The 21,677-nt window shown below is 41.0% G+C and overlaps 1 protein-coding gene across 1 annotated transcript in view; it reads right to left on the bottom strand.

Annotated features, from left to right (window-relative positions):
* The window catches only part of PSMB2 (proteasome 20S subunit beta 2), a 38,813-nt gene extending 20,694 nt beyond the window's left edge, over positions 1-18,119 (bottom strand). The window contains exons 1-3 of the mRNA XM_005543997.3: positions 17,945-18,119; positions 13,023-13,145; positions 8,009-8,079 (exon numbers count right to left, since the gene is read on the bottom strand). Of these exons, the coding sequence (XP_005544054.1) occupies positions 8,009-8,079; positions 13,023-13,145; positions 17,945-18,035 (285 nt within the window). The 5' untranslated portion in view covers positions 18,036-18,119. The remainder of the gene's footprint in view (positions 1-8,008; positions 8,080-13,022; positions 13,146-17,944) is intronic.
* Positions 18,120-21,677: the final 3,558 nt, after the last annotated feature.

The raw sequence follows: 21,677 nt of genomic DNA, 5'->3' as shown, positions 1-21,677 counted from the left end.
CAGCTGTCAGAATGCTTACTCCTCCTAGTAGAAAAACACTATAAGCACAAAGTGTTGTCATATTAATTGAGACACCTCAGCTTCAAGGCACATCTGCCTCTGGGCCTTTGGATAATCAAAATGACCACCAAAAATAGAACAGCAGTATCTCCAACGGGGCCAACATGAGCCACCCCCAATCCTAAGAGACTTCTGTGAGATGTGACCTGGGATACACATGTTTTGCAGAACCAAACTGAATATTCATCTAAATGTAATCATTTGTTTCCAGTTTTTAACTTTATGTCCTGTTAAGGCTGGGAGACAAAAGTAATGAATGGACATATAACTCTTGGCCTACAGTGAAAATTCACAGTTAGCTCACTAGCTGACTAAGGTTTGCTAAAAGGTCTGCTGCTTGCACTGAAAGTCCAGGAGCTGCATAATGAACATCTTGGTTTTTGTTTTTGTTTTGTATTTTTGAATTTCCCCATCACCAAAAGTAAGCTGGCTCTGTCTGTCAGGATGCCCAGGCTGTGTGGCAGCGGTGTCAAAGGCTGCCACTTGCTCCAAGGCACTGCCATCTGCAGCAGCACAACATTTTGTCTCCGGAAAATAAACACATCTGCCTTTGCCAGTGTCCTCCCACTGTGCCGCCCATCTGGAGCAGGTGAGCTGAAGGCAAGCCTCGGCATGGGTGAGACCGGGGCAAGTAGAGAAGATGAGGCCTCAAGGGAGACGGCACATGGAGGGAGAAGGCAGTGCTGCGTCATGTCACATCCTGCTAACCACATGTGCCAAAAAGCATGTGAAACTACCCTTGTTAGTGATATTTCAATCACATGTAACAAACGGTTGGTAGTGTACAGGGGACAAGACTTGCAAAGTCAGGGTTTCACCTGGGCCATCTGTTCACATGACCTCACTGATACCAATAAACAGATGATGTCTTTGTGCCAGCCACCTAAGGAGTGAGAAGAATAATTCTCATGGTCAGAATAGAAGGCTCAAAGCAACAGGATTCTTCTAGGACAGGAGCACGCTATACATGCCTAGTACTAATCAGATCAAACACCCTTGAATTAAGGCCAGAGTGTGGGGATAAGCTTCGGTCACAGCTGGAAATGACTAAGACCTGAAATCCTTTCCTACATATTCTTTCCCTTTCACTAAAAATAATAATAATAATAATAATAATAATAATTCAAGTCTGGTTATGGCCTTGACATGAGATTTTTAAATCATGCTATTTGGGGGCTAGAAGAAAGCCTAAAAACCATCCAATTAAATGCTTGCTTTCTCCCAAGGTTTTCAATTAACTCACAGCAGAGTTAGTATTAAACCTCCTGTTGCAGGGCTCTTTGGTGGTAAGGGAACAGTGGTAGCACCTTTTCAAATAAAACTTTACCTAGAATTCCTATCTATCAAATAGATAAAAGTTGAGTTGAGCTATATGAAGCAGAGCACTTTAGCTCTGCTTCATATACTCCTGGCCGGGTACAGTGGCTCACGCCTGTAATCCCAGCACTTTGGGAGGCTGAGGTGGGCAGATCACTTGAGGTCAGGAGTTTGAGACCAGCCTGGTCAACATGGTGAAATCCCATCTCTACTAAAAATACAAAAATTAGCCAGGCATGGTGATGCGTGCTTGTAATCCCAGCTACTCAGGAGGCTGACGCAGGAGAATTGCTCGGATGCAGGAGAATTGCTCGAACTCAGGAGGTGGAGGTTGCAGTGAGCAGAGATTGCACCACTGCATTCCAGACTGGGTGAGAGAGCAAGACTCTGTCTCAGAAAAAAACAAAAAAAAAACAAAAAACCAGGCACGGTGGCTCATGCCTGTAATCCCAGCGGTTTGGGAGACCGAGGCAGGTGGATCACGAGGTCAGGAGTTCAAGACCAACCTGGCCAATATGTTGAAACCCCGTCTCTACTAAAAATACACAAATTAGCCAGGCATGATGGTGCGCGCCTGTAGTCCCAGTTCTTTGGGAGGATGAGGCAGAAGAATCACTTAAATTCGGGAGATGGAGGTTGCAGTGTGCTGAGATCATGCCACTGCACTCCAGCCTGGGCAACAGAGTCAGACTCCATCTCAAAAAAAAAAAAAAAAAAAAAAGCGTTGCACACTGGTCTTCTTTGGTGAGTATCCTGAAGCAGCTTCAAAGAATAAAGTTTGAAAACCACAACACCAGGCTGGGTATCTTTTCAACTCATTATTTCTACTGTTTACTTGCTAAGCATTTACAAGTAAATAGATAAAAAGATAAATTACCAAAGGCTTATGAAACACTTCAGAAAAAGTTATATGAAAACTCTTTGGCCAGTGTGGCAGTGAAACCTGAAGATTACACATCATGGAGGCCAGCATCCTACTCTAAGCCTTGCCACAAAATTTCACGTTCCCAAGGACACCAGATTTGCCTGGTTTATACCTGTCTCTCTATCTGTTAAATGGAGATAATTTTAGGGCATTCAGATGGGCTACACCAAATATGCCACACATAATTCATTTTAAGTAAGAAACAGCTCCGTAACTCCTCATCCTCTGACATTAGTCAAACTGTAAGGAGAATTTGAGCAAAGCAAGCCTTCTTTTTTTTTTTTTTGGAGACAGAGTATTGCTCTGTCACCCAGGCTGGAGTGCAGTGGCACGATCTCAGCTCACTGCAACCTCCACCTTCTGCATTCAAGCCATTCTCCTGCCTCAGCCTCCTGAGTAACTGGGATTACAGGTGTGTGCCACCACGTCTGGCTAATTATTTGTATTTTTAGTAGACAGGGGTTTCACCATGTTGGCCAGGCTGGTCTTGAACTCCTGGGTTCAAGTGATCTGTCCATCTCGACCTCCCAAAGTGCTGGGATTACAGGCATGAGCCACTATGCCTGGCCTAAGCAAGTAAGCCTTGAGCATAATATAAGCCCTTTTTCTGCTCTTCGGGGTCTAACCAACAAGAAGAAACCATCTTAAATGTACATATGCATTTAAATAAACAACTAAAATGAAGGCTTCTGAATTTTTCCCCCATCTGTCTTTTTTCGTCTTCTGATGATTTCATGCCTTTAATTCCTATACGAATTAACATCCATTTATTAAGAATACTTCTTCCGGTATTCCATTCATTAAGAATTTCCTTCCAGTGTATAAATGCATAATTAACATTCTCAGCAGAATATGTAGACCTAGCTGCATGACACTTATTCAGCAAACACTTATTGAAAACGTACAATGGACAAATATTCATAAGTTATCTATATAATACTATGTGCAATTTTGACATTTTAACAAAACTGAACATTTCATGTTCCCCTAAATGCACAAACATATTGGTACATTAGTCCACTAATTAATAAAGAAGATAGCATGAAATAGTTTGATATTTGAAGATGGAATCTTAACTTACCCTTTAACATACTATATATATGCTCTGGAAACATATATAAGAGAAATACTTAACATCCTCGTAAGTAAAATGGGGATAACACACATCTTATGGTGTCATAATAAGGACACTTAATAATAGATACATATGTAAGTATTTAGAATAGCACTGTCCAAGAGAACTTCTGTGATGATGGATATGTTCCATATCTGTGATGTTCAATACAGCAGCTGTGGCTACTGGGTACCTGAAATTTGGCTGTGACTGAGGAACAGAATTTTTTTTTTAAGAAATAAAAGTTGATTTAGCATTCAGGTAAAGTCCACCAGGAGATTTTCCTCCAGAAACTGAATTTTAAATTTTATTTACTTTTAATTAACTTAAATTTAAATAGCCCCATATGGCTAGTTGGTTACCATACTGGACTGTGTAGATCTAGAAAAATCCTAGCACATAATATATGTACAATGTTATTTTACTTCTATTTTCCCTATCAATACCAGCTTGGTGGCTTTGTGCCTGTAGTTCCAGCTACTTGGGAGGCTGAAGTGGGAATAGTGTTTGAGCCCAGAAGGTTGAGGCTACAGTGAGCTGTGATTGTGCCACCTCTTAGGTGACAGAGCGAGAACCCATCTCCAAGAAAAAAAAAAAAAAAAAAAGCACAACAAATTATACCTCATGAAAAACTAACTTATTCACCAAACAGCAATCACAGCATAAAAACAAAAGTGGCTGGGCATGGTGGCTCATATCTGCAATCCCAGCACTTTGGGAAGCCGAAGTGGGAGGACTGCTTGAGCCCAGGAGTTCGGGACCAGCCTGGCAACATGGAGAAACCCCATCTCTACAAAAAAGTAGCCAGGCATAGTGGCATGCACCTATAGTCCCAGCTGCCAGGGAGGCTGAGGTGGGAGGATCATCTGGGCCTGCAAGGTCAAGGGGCTGCAGTGAGCTGTGATCATACCACTGCACTCCAGCCTAGACGACAGAGTGAGATCCTGTCTCAAAACAAAAGTGATTAATCAGTTATATATGTGCTAAGTAAGAGCTTTGCATTATTATCTCATTTAATCTTCATAATAACTTTTTGAAGTTGGTAAGCAGGGAAATTAAGCTTAGAATTTGTCCAAAGGCATCCAGCTAGTAAATCAGTAAGCAAATATTCAAACCCAGGTAGTCCAATTCCAGAGACTATGCTCTTAACCATAATGCTAAATTGCCTACATCTTAATGAACCAGTTTATGCAAGATTCATTATATACTCGGAGGTAGTAAAAGTCCACCCAACCAAACAACCACACATACACAGAGCAAATTAGAAATCAAACAATTTGAGCTACAGACACAAAAGTTATACATGGTAACTGGCTGACCCAAAATGAGTCACATCTGCCAACTGGTGTGACCACGTAAATATACCAAATTTGGTGACTTTGCACTTATTAGGAACACTGACAAATTATCATCTCTCTTCCCAGAATAAAATGACTAAAATATAAATCCATATTTTAGAACTAAGAATCTACTTTGATAAGGAGATGGGGGAGCAGAGATTGGACCTAATGGAGAAGCTCAGGCAGAAGCAGTCAATATTTACCAGAGCCCCATGTCACTGTCTACAAGGGATATTTGTTAAGACATCAAACATTTCTGCTAGGAGAAGATTAAACCGGATTCACTGCATTTGCATGAAGCACATCGCTATTCTTATCTCAATTCCAAAAAGGAGCTTAATTCACTTAATGTCTGCAATATTTATGACACAGTATTTATTGTGCCCAAAGCTGGAATTCTTATTCCAGTTCTACCTGATAAGTCAGAGGAACACTGTACATGGCAAACCATAGAATGCTGAACACCACAGGAACTTCTGGGTGACAGAAAAGCTAGTATCTGACCCATTTTCTTTTCTTAAGGAGGAGTGAAGAAAAGACCACTTGGTGACAATGATTTTCTTGGAAGAGAAAAATAAATAAATAAATAAATATTATTATTATTATTATTTTTCTAAGAAAAGACTACTGATCTTTCATCCAGGTCAAAACCATGTATGTAAATTTGCCTCCTCTCAATCCCACATGTCTCTAGTTTCTCTTCAAACTTCATGATCCCTCAGATCGTACAAGCTCTTGGTCAAAGCTAGCACTGAGAGGTACTATTTATTGAGAAATTATCAGTCCAAGATTATTAGGCACTAGAAAATAAACTGCTTTATAGATCTGTAGTAAGTAACTTTTAAAAAAGTAACTTGTTATTTTAAGCAAGTACAGATGAAAACTCAAACCATAATAAAAACATGAATAGCACCAGTGTTCTAGAAATACTACTGAAGAACTAAAGGCAGAATAGTCAAATAATTATGGCGCCATTATTTTAGCTTTGTCTGACCTGCTGTGTGACCTGGAGCTAGTCCCTTTGCCACTTTATGCCTTTCACTTCATCTCAGTGATAGAGAATTAACTACTACTATCTTTCTCAGTGGAATAGTGAGTAGATTAAATTATTAAGCAAAATGCTTTGGGCAAAAGTCATATGAATGTTAAATATTATTATTTACAAGCATTCATTTTCCTGGCAGTCCTGTGGGGTTAGGAAGTTATCTCCATTTCATAGATGAGTAAACAGGCACAGGGGGTAAGGTCACATATTAAGGCTCTATTTATTTAGTCCCTGTGGGAAGGGAATAACGCACACCTTTAGCAACCATATGAACTTTCCTAGCACATCCAACACAATCTTTAATGCATTCAATCCCTAACTTAGTGTTGCATCTTTTAACATGCTGTTGATGAAATTGAGACAGCTCTAGAATGGCAACAAGGCTAGAATAAGCAAGGAGGAACAATGCTGTATGCTTTGGGAAAAAGTCATAGAAAAACACAGGTAAGTACACCAGATACAGCAGCTCATTCCTATAATCCCCGCACTATAAAAGGCCAAGGCCAGCAGACTGCTTGAGTAAAGGAGTTCAAGACCAGCCTAGGCAACATGGTGAAATCCTGCCTCCATTAAAAACACAAAACATTAGCCAGGTGTGGTGGTGCACACCTGTAGTCCCAGCTACTTGGGAGGCTGAGGTGGGAGAAACACCTGAGCCTGGGAAGTTGAGGCTGCAGTAAGCTGAGATCACACCACTACACTCCAGCCTGGGCAACTGGAGTGAGACCCTGTCTCAAAAAAAAAAAAAAAAAAAAAGAAAGAAAGAAATAAAAGAAAAAAAGAGAAACACAGATAAATAATCTCAAGATAAAAATCCACATTATTGGCCAGGCACGGTGGCTCACACCTATAATCCCAGCACTTTGGGAGGCCAAGGTGGGCAGATCACCTGAGATTAGGAGTTCGAGACCAGCCTGACCAACATGGAGAAACCCCTCTCTACTAAAAATACAAAATTAGCTGGGCGTGGTGGCGCATGCCTGTAATCCCAGCTACTCGGGAAATGGAGGCAGGAGAATCACTTGAACCCAGGAGGCAGAGGTTGCGGTGAGCCAAGATCGCGCCATTGCACTCCAGCCTGGGCAACCAGAGTGAAACTCCGTCTCAAAAAAAATAAAAATAAAAAACATCTGAATTATTATTTTCAAAGTTCTGCTTTCACTAACACATAGAGACTTTCAGCCACAGCTATTAAGTAATATGGTTTGCTACAAAAATACTTTGAAAAAACTAAATGTACTCTTATTATATGATCCAGCAATCACACTCCTTGGTATTTATGCAAAAAAACTTACGTTCAAACAAAAACCTGCACATGGATGTGTACAGTAGCTTTACTCATATTGCCAAAACTTGGAAGCAACCAAGATGTCCTTCAGCAGGTGAATGGATAAATAACCTGCAGTACATCTAGACAATGAAGTATTTTTCAGTGTTAAAAAGAAATGAGCTATCAAGCCATGAAAAGACATAGGGGAACCTTAAATGTGTATTACCAAATAAAAGAAGCCAATCTGAAAAGGCTGCATAATCCATGATTCCAACTACATCACATGATGGGAAAGGCAAAACCATGGAGAAAGTAAAAAGATGAGTGGTTGTCAGGAGTTGCAGGGATGGGGAAGGATGAATAAGTAGAGTACAAAGGATTTTTAGGGCAGTGAAAAATACTCCGTATCCTGTAATGGTAGATACTTATCATTACACATTTGTCCAAACTCATAATATGCACAACAGCAAGAGTAAACCCTAATGTAAACTATGGACCTGGGTGATTACCGTCAATGTAGGCTCATCCTTTGTGACAGTGTACCACCCTGGTGGAAGATGCTGATAATGGGGAATGCTACACATGTGGGTGAGGAGGAATGTGGGAAATCTTTATACTTCTTCTCAATTTTGCTGTGAACCTAACACTGCTCTAAAAAACAGTTTTAGGGGAAAAAAAAAAAAAGGTTAGGTTATCACTGGCCTTCATATTGGTGTGTCCCAACCAATTCTCTGGGAATGAATATTTGCCCTTTGGGCTGTAACTATTAATAACAACTGTGTACAAAGACGTTGAACTGAAGAATGAACAAGTAGCAACAGGAAGGGTTCTGGAAGGCCAAAAAAGAGCAAAAATACTATTCATATATAACGAGAATGTAAAAGAAGCACAAAGGATTTTTCTGCTCTTATCTAACAATGTCTGATATATTACTTACCCGACTCCGAAGACAGTCAGCCAGGTTTCGACGTGTGAAGTTAGCTGCTGCTGTGGGAGACAATTCATATCCTGGTAGAAGAGATAAAGAGTCATACTTAAAGCAGAAGGAATAACAGTGCCCCAAATTATTCACTACCCTTTTTCCTAAAGCCCACCATCTTTTGTACACTCAGAGTAAACAAAGCATATAGACTGAGGGGTACAATCCTACTCTAGTCCCTTTCCTCATGCAACAGCTATGAAATAGCTGGTTAGTACTGACAGCAATTCTTGGCCACAAACAGAACCAGTTCTATAGTGGAATGAAACTTGTAGCAGTCTTTCTTAAACGATTCATTCATCAACACACTGTGTTTTCCACTGTAGAAGGGACACAAATACACAGGAAGTGAAAAAAAAGAAAGATGTCTTAGATGCCAATTTTTTAAAAGTTTATTTTAAAAAGGATACTGGGGGCCAGGCACAGTGGCTCATGCCTGTAATCCTAGAGCTTCGGAAAGCCAAGGCAGGAGGATCGCTTGATCCCAGGAGTTTGAGACTAGCCTGGGCAACACAGTGAGACCCCATCTCAAAAAAAATTGTTTTCATTTTTAGGCATGGTGGTATCTGCCTGTAGTCTCAGCTACTCAGGAGGCTGAGTGGGGAGGATCAATTGAGCCCAGGAGTTCAATGCTGCAGTGAGTTATAATTGTGCCACTGCACTCCAGCATGGGTGACAGAGCAAGACCCTGTCCCTAAAAAAATGAAAATAGGAACAAAAAGGATATTGGGAAAAGAGAGGCTAGAAGTTAGGACTACCTCTGAGTCATAGTTTATTAAAAAAGAATTTTAATGTAACTTTATTAAGAAGTATAACATGACTTTCAAAAGTACAAGCCACAGGAAAAGAACATTTCCATCATTCTGCAATATTTTTAAAAACAGAGTATCTCAAGTGTTAAAACTTCAAAAATAAATGTTGTCATACCAACAAAGGTACAATCCAGAGGAACAGCATCAGATGTGCATGTAATAATGCATTCACTTTGGAGCTTAATCCCCCTGTAGAATGGGACCAGTGCCAAAAGGCACAAGAATGATCCATAACTCAGTGGGCCCACACAGAAAATGTCAGTACGGAAAGACACACAGCAGTGTGGTTAAGTAATTGCTTACGACATTTTAAATACCACTGTCAAATTAGAAGAGATTCAGATTAAAATCCTAACAAATATTTATTGAGCAGCAACTATGTTTCAGGGTCCATGCTGAGTGTTTTCACATGTATTATTGTACTTTATCCTCACAGGTCTATTAGTGCGTATTAAATCATAATGAAAGCAACCCTTGGCCAGGCGCAGTGGCTTATGCCTGTAATCACAGCACTTGGGGAAGCTGAGGCAGGCAGATCACTTGAGCCCAGGAGTTTAAGACCATTCTGGGCAACATGGTGAAACCTCGTCTCTACTAAAAATATAAAAATTAGCCAGGGGTGGTGGTACACACCTGTTTTCTCAGGTAGTTGGGAGGCTGAGGTAGAAGGATCACCTGAGCCTGGGAAGTCGAGGCTGCAATGAGCCATGATTGTGCCACTGCACTCCAGCCTAGGCAATAGGAGTGAGACCCTGTCTCAACAACAACAACAACAACAACAAAAATAATAATAAAAAAGATAAAAAAAAAAAAAGAGGCCAGGCACAGTGGCTCACACCTGTAATCCCAGAGCACTTTGGGAGGCCCAGGTGGGTGGATCACTTGAGGACAGGAGTTTAAGACCGGCCTGGCCACCATAGTGAAACTCCATCTCTACTTAAAATACAAAAAATTAGCCAGGCATGGTGGTGCATGCCTGTAATCCCAGCTACTCAGGAGGCTGAGGCACAAGAATCACTTGAGCCCAGGAGTTGGAAATTGCAGTGGGCTGAGACTGCGCCACTGCACTCCAATCTGAGCAATAGAACGAGACCCTGACTCAAAAAAGAAAAAAAAAAAAACAAAGAAGGAACCTGGACAAGTGGGAATACTATTCAATTCTTTACCTAACCCCTTAAACATCTCTAACGATCTAACCATTATCCTAAAGGCAGAAAAGTCAAGCCTGATTATCTGCATATAGATTTTCTCTTTCTTTCCCTTATTTTAGTTCAGTTCTTTAACTTATATAAGAATCTCTATACAGTTACATACACAAAACTGTACTTGGCAATTTTAACCAAATACAGTTTTTGTTCTGTGCACTGACTTTAGACCCTAAAACCCAAGTAACAAACAACTCTTGCTCCTCTTGTTCACTCCTCTTCCTCTCTCAGGACAGCCAGTGAAGTAATACAGTACCTAATGGACTTCAGAAGCATTACTGACATGCCTCATTTGTTATGCAGGCAAAAAGTGGAACCACTGGGGAAAAAAAGCAGAATTCTTGAAATATTCTAAACCTGAGTAAACGTAAGTACCATGTGCTTTATGTTCCTGAATGTCGGGACTAAGCCTTATTCATCTTTGAATTCTCTGAAGTATTAAGCAGAATGTTTACCATAGAAGAGGCCCTCAAAAATATTTATGGAATTGAATACAAATGATAAATCCACTGCCCAAACCATGTGAATAGATCTTTGGTCATTTTACACATGCAAGTATATTCAAATTAAGTTCCTTCAAAGCTCCATATTATACCAGTGCAGTGTATAACATTGTTATTGAACTGTGAAGTAAGTTGAACAAGGTTTTCTCTGCCAGACCACCACTACAAACGTTCCTGGATCAGAGGCCTAGTGGCTAGGATTGTTTGCTAGGGAGGCTTTCCCAGTGGATAACAGTTCATTAGCCCCAGAGAGAGCTCACAAAATACTTCACAAAAGTCCTAATTATCTCTCTAGAAGGAAACCTACCAGAGAGTAAGGTAGAACCCTTTGGAGACACAGTAAATACTTACAGTTAGTTACACAATATACTTTAAGTTTACAGAACATTTACATATGTATTATTCATTAGTATTATAATTCATTTCAGAGATAAGGAAAATAAAGGCCCAGAGAAAATAAATGACTTATCACATAAAAAATAGTAAAGCCAAGGTTTACTTAGGTTTTTTAATGCTGAGATTCAGATTGTTTTGTTCGCTTGTTTTGAGACAGGGTCTCACTCTGTCACACAGGCTGGAGTGCAGTGGCACTATCACGGCTCACTGAGACCTTGAACTCCTGGGCTCAAGCGATCCTCCCACTTCGGCTTCCTGAGTAGCTGAGACTATGGGGATGCACCACTGCACCCAGCTAGTTTTTTTATTTTTTATAGAGCCAGAGTCTTGCTTTGTTGCCTAGGCTGGTCTCAAACTCCTGACCTCAAGTGATCCTCCCGTATCAGCCTCTCAAAGTGCTGGGATTACAGCTGTTAGCCACTGTGCCTGGCCGGATTCAGATACTTTTAAACTCAAACCACATCCTCTGAAATATCTTTTTTTTTTTTTTTTTTTTTTTTTGAGACGGAGTCTCGCTCTGTCGCCCAGGCTGGAGTGCAGTGGCCGGATCTCAGCTCACTGCAAGCTCTGCCTCCCGGGTTTACGCCATTCTCCTGCCTCAGCCTCCCGAGTAGCTGGGACTACAGGCGCCCGCCACCTCGCCCGGCTAGTTTTTTGTATTTTTAGTAGAGACGGGGTTTCACCATGTTAGCCAGGATGGTCTCGATCCCCTGACCTTGTGATCCGCCCGTCTCGGCCTCCCAAAGTGCTGGGATTACAGGCTTGAGCCACCGCGCCCGGCCTCCTCTGAAATATCTAACACTTAAAAAGTCTGATACTACCATCCCTACCTCCAAGAGGGTGTTAGTTTTTTTTTTTGGTTGGTTTAAAAATTGTTTTTGAGAGACAGAGTCTTCCTGCCTCCCAGAGTACAGTGGCAAAATCATAGCTCACTGCAGCCTCGACCTCGTGGGCTCAAACGATCTTCCTGCCTCAGCCTCCTGAGTAGCTAGGACTACAGATGCATGCCACCACACTCAGCTAATTTTTAAAAATTTTTTTGTGGCAGGCTGGGCGTGGTGGCTCACACCTGTAATCCCAGAACTTGGGGAGGCCGAGGTGGGTGGATCACCTGAGGTTGGGAGTTTGAGACCAGCCTGACCAACATGGAGAAACCCTGTCTCTACTAAAAATACAAAATTAGCCAGGTGTGGTGGCGCATGCCTGTAATCCCAGCTACTTGGGAGGCTGAGGCAGGAGGATTACTTGAACCTGGAAGGCAGAGGTTGCAGTGAGCTGAGATTGTGCCATCGCACTCCAGCCTGGACAATGAGAGCAAAACTCCATCTCAAAAAAAAAAAAATTTTTTTTTTTTTGTAGAGATGAGGTGTCACTACATTGCTCAGGCTAGTCTTAAACTCCTGGTCTCAAGTGATCCTCCCACCTTGGCCTCCCCAGTTGCTGGGATTGCAGGTGTGAGTCATCACGTCAGCCCGATGGTGTTATAACTGCCAACTATTAGTGTTACAATAGTTCTCTGCTCTAGGATTTTTGTAGAAAATCTTTTATGACGGATTAGAATCTTTAGGGTCTGGACAACTTCTTAAACACAGAAATGAAAATATGACCACATAAGTCTTAAAGAATATTGTTTTTCAGTTCAAATTTAAAGACAAACCAATTGTGATAGGCTGAATTTTGTCCTCCAGAAATTCATATGTTGAAGTCTTAATCCCTAGTACTTTAGAATATAACTGTATTTGGAGAAGGGATCCTTAAGAGGTTATTAAATTAAAATGAGTTCCTAATCCAATATGACTGGTATTCTTAGAAGAGGAAATCTGGACACAGTACAGAGGGAAAAATCATGTGAAGACACAGGGAGAAGATGGCCACCTGCAAGCCAAGGAGACAGGCCTCAGAAATCAACCCTGCCAACACCTTAATCTTTGACTTCTAACGTCCACAACTGTGAGAAACACATTTCTGTTGTTTAAGCCACCCAGTCTGTGACTTTTGTAATGGCAGCCCTAGTAAACTAGTAATATGCCAACCAAAACTCGTAAGTCTTACCCACCATTTCGCATCTTATAAAGTTGCACGTTTTTCTGAATATATTCTGCAAACTGTACAGTGTCTCCAGCCTCTCCCACACACAGCAGTAATATCTTTTCACTCATCTTAAACATCTTGTCATGATCTGCTCAAAAAAAAAAAAACTGTTAGAAACTGCCTTAACAGAAATTGACAGTCATTATTTATGCAACCATAAACAGGTTTATTAATTACTACAGTTGGCCTTCCATATCCGTGGATTCTGAATCCACAATTCAACCACCTATGGATCAAAAGTATTCAGAAAAAAAAAAAAATAGATGCTTGCATCTATCCTGAACATGTACTGACTTTTTTTCTGGTCATTATTCCTTAAACAATACAGTATAACAACTATTTACATAGCATTTATGTCATATTAAGTATTATAAATAATCTAGAGATGATTTGAAGTACACAGGAGTATCTGCATAGGTAATATGCAAATACTATACCATGTATATAAGGAACTTTAAGCTTCTATAGATTTGGGTATCTGCAGGGGTTCTGGAAACAATCCCTACAGATACCAAGGGACGACTGTATATTGAATAATTTCACTAATCATTGCTTTTAGAAGATTTTAATAGGTAATGGTATCAATTTATCTCTTTCATTCTTCATGTTAAACCATCAGCATATTGTGTAGTGTCAATTTCAGTTGAAGAATATACATGAAAGCTACCAATTAAAAATACAAGTTAAAGCATTGAAAAGCATTTGAAATGCAAGGAACAGAAGAGAAAAAAACTGAAGGAATCCAGCCAATGGCGATTATCTTTAGGCTCATGATAACAAAGCCCTAAAATGTTTCCACAACTACAAATGTTAGTTATTATATTTATACACACACAAAAGTATATATGAAAGGGACTGATGCTACAATTAAAATTAAGGAACCATCTCAAGAAAGAATAGAAAATCAACTGAGAATATTAATCACTTTAAAAAGTAAACAAATTCCATTGCCAAAGAAAAAGAGAAAATTAAAACGATTGCCAAAGCAAAAATTCTAGTGAATATTTTGACAGTAAGCTACTTAAAATACCTCACAAAAATCCTAATACTCTAATCTTATCTAGCTGAACCAGACTCATTCAGATTAGATAGATAAATATTCAGGTTACAGTTATTGCCTAAGGTAGAAAACTCCACATTCAGTCTGCAGCTTCAGAAAAGGCCTAAATCTTCCTATCTCACTCTCACTTTCACTTTTCATTTTTCAAATAGTGCTGAATAATCTTCCCTGGGAGACATGTTTCCTGTTTGAAAGCTTCTGAAATGTCAAAATCCTTTAATAGGATTTAAAGAACAAAATGCTACTGTCAAATACTTTACAAGTGTTTCAGAGTTGTAGATACCAGTAATACGGCTTCTTAGACTTGGAGGGAAAAAACACACAAAATGCACCTGTAGATAGCACCAAATTGCCTCAAAACTCCTGAACAAACACACTTTTATTTGTTGTACAGGTTACATTAAAGACTGTTAGTTTGCAAACTTATTAGTAAGAGAAAAACGTTCGCTTATATTATCTATGCAAAAAAAAAGGAGCAGAAGGGTATATGCTAAGTGCTTGCCAGTGGTAAGAGTATGGGCAGTTTTTGTTCCCTTCTTTTTGCTTATCGGTATTTCCTAAAACTTCTATACTTAATATGCCTCACTTTTATAAGAAAACATTATTCAGTAAGTTGGCAATATCATTAAAATAAGAAAAAAGCTATTTTTATTTGAGGGGGGAGCTTGTTCACAAAGAACTTATGTCACACTTAGAAGAAAGGCTAAAAATCTAGGCAGTAACCTGTTCCATTTTAAAATTAGCTTAATACAAGGCCAAAAATGTTTTTTAAACACTATGACCAATGAGTCGCAGAAGGCAACATATTTAATAAAAACACAAGAGATAGATACTAAGAGACCCCTGAGTTGTACAGGAAACTGCCTGTGTAGCTCTGGGGAATTTCTGATTCTTGACAAGGAACTTACAAGATCCACATACATGAAACAAATGGACAACAAAATGAACAACGTTAGCATGTCATACTGTGGAAAACCAACTGGACTAGAATCCAAGAGACCTTGGTTATGACGTGGACTTGGCACTCTGAACTTCAGCAAATTACTTGTCCTCTCTAAGCCCCAGTTTCCAGATGTGCGAAATGTTAGTAACATCACTTACCCCTGTCTAACTCACAAGTGAGAAAAATTAATGAATTATATACATGTCCAATATTATGATACTCAGTGTTAGATAATGTAGCTCAGATCATACATGCTATAAGAATTCAGAAAAGACAGAATTCTGTGTGGGCTGGAGTACTCCGAGTAACTTAAAAGCAATTCTACATAGGCCAAGAGAAGAGACATGAAATGCAGCACATAAGCAAACCACAAGTTGTTACCGCTTAATAAGGTGGCAGTCCTCAGCAAATGTCTACTCTATAGTATCAAAATGTTTATACAAAGTGATATACTGGACAATTGATTAGAAGTTGTATTATCATTTAAACTTGGAGAAAGGAGTCCCAGAAGGTTATTATTTTGCAGCATTCTTGCCTACTCTAAACAAGCTCCATCATTAAATGAATGATTAGAAAAAAGTCATCATACGGCCGGGCACAGTGGCTCATGCCTGTAATCTCAGCACTTTGGGAAGTCAAGGCAGGTGGATCACCTGAGGTCAGGAGTTTGAGACCAGCCTGGCTAACCCGGTGAAACTCCGTCTCTACTAAAAAAGACAAAAAAATTAGCCGGGTGTGGTGGCGGGTGCCTGTAGTCCCAGCTGCTCGGGAAGCTGAGGCAGGAGAATAGCTTGAACCCAGGAGGCTGAGGTCACAGTGAGCCAAGATCACGCCATTGCACTCCAGCCTGGGTGACAGAGCGAGCTTCCATCTCAAAAATAAATAAAGTCATCATACAATACTAAAATTTATATTATAAATGTTTTTATACCAGGAAAGACCACAGGGAAAATCAGAATGTGTGGAGTGCAATGATTTCCAACTATTTTTCAAGAACTAACTCAAATTCGTCTTTCTCCCATACCATAGTGATCATTCTTTTATTACTTAGGATTTGCTCTTGAACTCATTAATTTAAAAACCAACCTAATACTAACTAGTAATACTTCTTTTACCACATAAAATCATCTTGCAGTATTTATTTCCTTGTTTTCTTAATGTCTTGGACTCTTCTATGGGTTATAAGTAATATACTGCATCCCCTATAATGACTAAAAGTACTGTGTACATAAGTAGGCTTAAAGCACGTTCTTCTTTTCAATGTGATTTCACATACATTTTTGGGATGAAACAAAAGACCTGTAAAGGTAATGATTATTGTTCTACCTAGACATGACTTAATGCTAAAATCACTTGCTTGTCAAAGACCTCAGTATTCAAAATAATGGACAAATTTACTCTCAAAACAAATTCACTCCTTTGGGAGGACTAGCTTACAAACAAAACTTCTACAAACTAATCATAGAATTTCATAAAGTATCAGGTGCTGTGTTAAGCGATTTACATCAATTCATTAACCTTTTAAGATAGGTGCTATTACATCACCACCTTATAGATGCTAGCTTTAGGGCACGGAGTTGGAGAAACTTACTTCAGGTCACATGAGGCAGAACGTGGGTTCAACCTATGCAGTGAGTCCAGATATTTTGCCCCTAACTACTGTACTATACCGTCTCTCTACAGTAAATTACTCAATACATAATTTTAAGAAGATTTTGGTTGTTTTTCCTGCAGAATCTAAGTTTGTTTTCCTTAATTGATCAAAGACGTGCTACTGTTGAAAAAGTATTAAGCTCTGGTTCAGATGACTTAATGTTCATTTGACAAATGTTTGGGCACCTGTGTATGCTTAGTATTAAGTACCTGTCTAGTGCGAAGGATTTGCGCATAACTCATTTACTCAATCCTCCCGACAAGTCTGTGAGTTTGGTATTGCTAATCTTAAAGATGAGGAAATCTGGGCACTGCGAAATAACTTAATCAAAGTCATAAGGCAAATAAATGACAGGGCTCCAATCTCCTAACTCCATTAACTAACTACTTAAATATAAGGAAAACCTGGCAGCCATTGCCCTGGAAAGCTGAAAAAGAAGAATCGGGAGCCACCGGGAGATACGGGCAGCGGAAAGAAAATGACAAGCTTCTGGTATCACAGTCTGACTGTCCCCAGGATCCCACCTTATGTCGCCAACAAACCTCATTACTAGCGACAACAGGAAACTTTTATAAGAGATTCGGGGATCTAGAGAGCCAGGTTCTGGGCAGGCGCTTAAACATTTATAAACAGATTCCCTTTAGGCAACTCTCACCAAGCAAGAAGCATTTAGCGAAGGCCAGAGCAGAGCACTGACCTAGGAGCCCGGGAGGAGCAAATGCCAAGGCCCCAGACTTGTCTGCCTGTTGCTTCCGTAATTTAAAAAAAATAAATAAATAAATAAATAAAAGGCCAAGCACAGCGGCTCACGCCTGTTATCCCAGCACTTTGGGAGGCCGAGACGGCGGGATCACCTGAGGTCGGGAGTTCGAGAGCAGCCTGACCAATACAGAGAAACCCCCCCCATCTCTACTAATAATACAAAAATTAGCCGGGTGTGGTGGCGCATGCCTATAATACCAGCTACTCGGGAGGCTGCGGCACGAGAATCGCTTGAACCCGGGAGACTGAGGTTGTGGTGAGCCGAGATAGTGCCATTGCACTAGAGCCTGGGCAGTAAGAGCGAAACTCCATCTCGAAAAAAATAAAGTAATTAATTAAGTAAGTATGGGCAGGCCAGGCCGGCTTCCACCTCTTCGATCCTCCCTGGCACACATTCAACCCCCGACAAACTCCCTCTGGTCGCCCCGACACCCCAGGCCTGGCCGGGCCTCCCCTGCTTCCTCTCACCGTCCTTCATCTGGACAATATTGCTGGCGGCCACCCGGTCGGAGGCGACAAGGACATAGTCGGGGCCTTGGATACCGATTAGGTACTCCATGGTGGCGGGAGGCCAGGGGCTGCAGGTCCGACAAAGCGCGAGACTCGCCGGCTTCCAGGTCTCACCGGTGAGACAGCACCTACTAGCGAAGATTGGCGCGACGCCGGCTGCGCGACTTCCACGGCGCTCTCGAATGACGTACAACTGTCGCGAGAGGTTGGAAAGCGGGCGCGGTGCCGGGTTCCTTGAGCTCGGCGCTTGTCTCCTCCGACGCCGACTGTGCAGGTCACTTACGTTATGTGACGCCCAGTTTCTCTGTCTACGCACTGGGATTTTAAAACTCGCTTTAGGATAAAATCACGCAGTGTATGTAAGGTGCCGAGCACGTGTGGGTGTCAAAAAGGGGTAGGTCGCCAGGCAGCCGTTTCCCTACGTTGCTCAGTAAAATCTCCCCAGAAACCCCTTTCCTGCAAGCCAGATTGGAGAAAAATTAACTTGAGGGGAGACTTACCTCCATCCTTCACAAAAATAATATATGGTTGGATTAAAGATGTAAGAATCGGCTGGGCGCAGTGGCTCACGCCTGTAATCCCAGCACTTTGGGAAGCCAAGGCGGGCGGATCACCTGAGCTCGGGAGTTCGAGACCAGCCTGACCAACATGGAGAAACCTCCGTCTCTACTAAAAATACAAAATTAGCGGGGCGTGGTGGCGGGCGCCTGTAATCCCAGCTACTCTGGAGGCTGAGGCAGGAGAATCACTTGAACCCGGGAGGCAGAGGTTGCCGTGAGCCGACATCGTGCCATTGCACTCCAGCCTGGGCAACAAAAGCAAAACTCCGTCTCAAAAAAAGAAAAAAAAAAGATATAAACATGGAAGAAAAAGTAAAAAATTTTTTTGTAATTTTTGGAAGAGATGTGTTTCTAAGTGTGACAGGGAACCAAGAAGCAGTATAAGAAAAGACGTGACAGATTTGACTACATAAGATTACAAGTCTCTATGTGGTGAAAGTCATTCTCATGCTCCACAATAAATGTAAGTTGAGGATGTTTCAATTGTAGAAATAGTTACTATTTTGGACCTTATAGACAGAAAAAAGGAAAAAGTTAATATCTATAACTTAGAAGATATTCCTACAAACCAATGGGAGGGGGGCAGGGGGAGACAATATCATTTTTAAAAGACCCGGCAGGCCGCGGGGGTTCACGCCTGTAGTCCCAGCACTTTGGGAGGCCGAGGCGGGCAGATCAAGAGGTCGGGAGTTCGAGACCAGCCTGGCCAATATGGTGAAACCCCATCTCTACTAAAAATACAAAAAATTAGCTGGGCGTGGTGGCAGGCGCCTGTACTACTCGGGAGGCTGAGGCAGGAGAATTGTTTGAACCCAGGAGGCGGAGGTTGCAGTAAGCCAAGATTGCAGCACTGCACTCCAGCCTGGGCAACAGAGAGAGACTCTGTCTCAAAAAAACAAGACCAAAGACTTAAGAAAAACAATTCACAAAAGAAGCAACACGAATGGCCAATAAATATGAAAATATCCTCAACCTAGATGGTAATTAGGAAAATGTGAAATAAGAAACAATGAGAAAGTATAAATTAGGGGTAAGGTTCTAAGTTGTACAACCTTTTTATAGAGAACAATTTTAATATCTGTTAAAATTAAGTGTGCATAACCTTTTGAATATGTCCAGAAGACATGTTTGTACACACTGTCCTAATATTTGTGTACAGAGATATTCAGTGTTGCCGGGCACAGTGGCTCACGCCTGTAATCCTAGCACTTTGGGAGGCCAAGGCAGGCGGATCACAAGGTCGGGAGTTCAAGACCAGCCTGGCTGACATGGTGAAACCCCGTCTCTACTAAAAATACAAAAATTAGTTAGGCGTGGTGGTATGCGCCTGTAATCCCAGCTACTGGGGAGACTGAGGCAGGAGAATCGCTTGAACCCAGGAGGCAGAGGTTGCAGTGAACCAAGATCACACCATTACACTCCAGCCTGGGCAACAGAGCAAGACTCCATCTCAAAAAAAAAAAAAAAAAAAGGATATTTAGTGTTGCAGCACTACAACACAAACAACACAAAAGAGGACCAACTTACATGTCTAAAAGTGGAGACGTTGGGCTGGGTGTGGTGGCTCATGCCTGTAATCCCACCACTTTGGGAGGCCGAGGTGGGTGGATCACCTGAGACCAACCTGACCAACATGGTGAAACCCGGTCTCTACTAAACACAAAAAATTAGCTGGGCGTGAAGGAGGCGCCTGTACTCAGGAGGCTGAGGCAAGAGAATCGCTTGAACCCAGGAGGCAGAGGTTACAGTGAGCTGAGATCACGCCACTGCACTCCAGCCTGGGCAACAAGGGCAAAACTCTGTCTCAAAAAAAAAAAAAAAAAAAAATTGGACAGTCACAGTGGAATATTGTTCACCCATAAAAAGAATGAGATGAATCTAAATATACCTATATATTCCATGGCCCAAGATAAATTAAGTGAAAATAAAAATGCTTTTTTATCTGTAGCCTGATGCCATTTTGTTTAATGATGAATATTTGAAAATGAATGGAAATACCTGTAAATACTTATTTACAGGTATTCTAGTGTCAAATTATATGCAGTTATTACCCTGGTGAGTGTAATTTGAAGGGAGAACTTTCACTTTTTATTTTATACACATGAGTATTGTTTGAATTTTTACAATGCTCATGTATTATTTGTATTTTTTCTAATAAAAAAAAAAAGCCAGCCATTCCTTTATATCTTGAAGCAATTCTGAAAAAAAAGGTGAAATATTTCTTGATTGGGTTTCTGACATCTACAACTGAGTCTTCATATTAGCTTATTGAGAAATGGGAAAAGAGTTGCAATTGTATCTCCAAACACAACTATGCAATTCGTTTGCCTCTGCAGAAATTGTAATACTTACTTTATTCTGAATGATTCTTCCAGCTCCCTGCTCATAAAGGAACACAGAGCCTGAGGAGTTTGAGGCAGCCTATTAATCATGGGATGAATGCCAGGGGCAAGTGAGGTCATTAAGTCAACCATCCACTATGAACACAGCTGCATCCATCATTCTAGAAAGATTCTTTTCTTAAATACCACTTGGAGGGGGTAGGTCTCTCTCTCATTGTGTATGTTTGTGTGTTTTTTTAATTGCAAAAAGTACGTAGTTATACTATATATACACACATACACAAACAATATAGAAGAAATAGTTAAATACCTTTGCTTCCATCAAAGGTAACCACCCACCAAATGTCTGTATCCTTCCAGACCTTTCCTTTGTACATACCAATATTCATTCATTCACAAACGCTGCAGATTTCTGAATTGGCAGATCCACAGTATTTTTATTATTTTTTTTTAAGGACTATCTTTTTTTTTTTTTTTTTTTTTTTTTTTTTTGAGACGGAGTCTCGCTCTGTCGCCCAGGCTGGAGTACAGTGGCCGGATCTCAGCTCACTGCAAGCTCTGCCTCCCAGGTTCACACCATTCTCCTGCCTCAGCCTCCCGAGTAGCTGGGACTACAGGCGCCCGCCACCTCGCCCGGCTAATTTTTTTGTATTTTTTAGTAGAGACGGGGTTTCACTGTGCTAGCCAGGATGGTCTCAATCTCCTGACCTCGTGATCCGCCCATCTCGGCCTCCCAAAGTGCTGGGATTACAGGCGTGAGCCACCGCGCCCAGCCTAAGGACTATCTTT

Source organism: Macaca fascicularis, chromosome 1 (assembly GCF_037993035.2).
Source record: "Macaca fascicularis isolate 582-1 chromosome 1, T2T-MFA8v1.1".
NCBI classification, from domain to species: Eukaryota; Metazoa; Chordata; class Mammalia; order Primates; family Cercopithecidae; genus Macaca; species Macaca fascicularis.
This window is presented reverse-complemented; position numbering and strand designations above follow the sequence as displayed.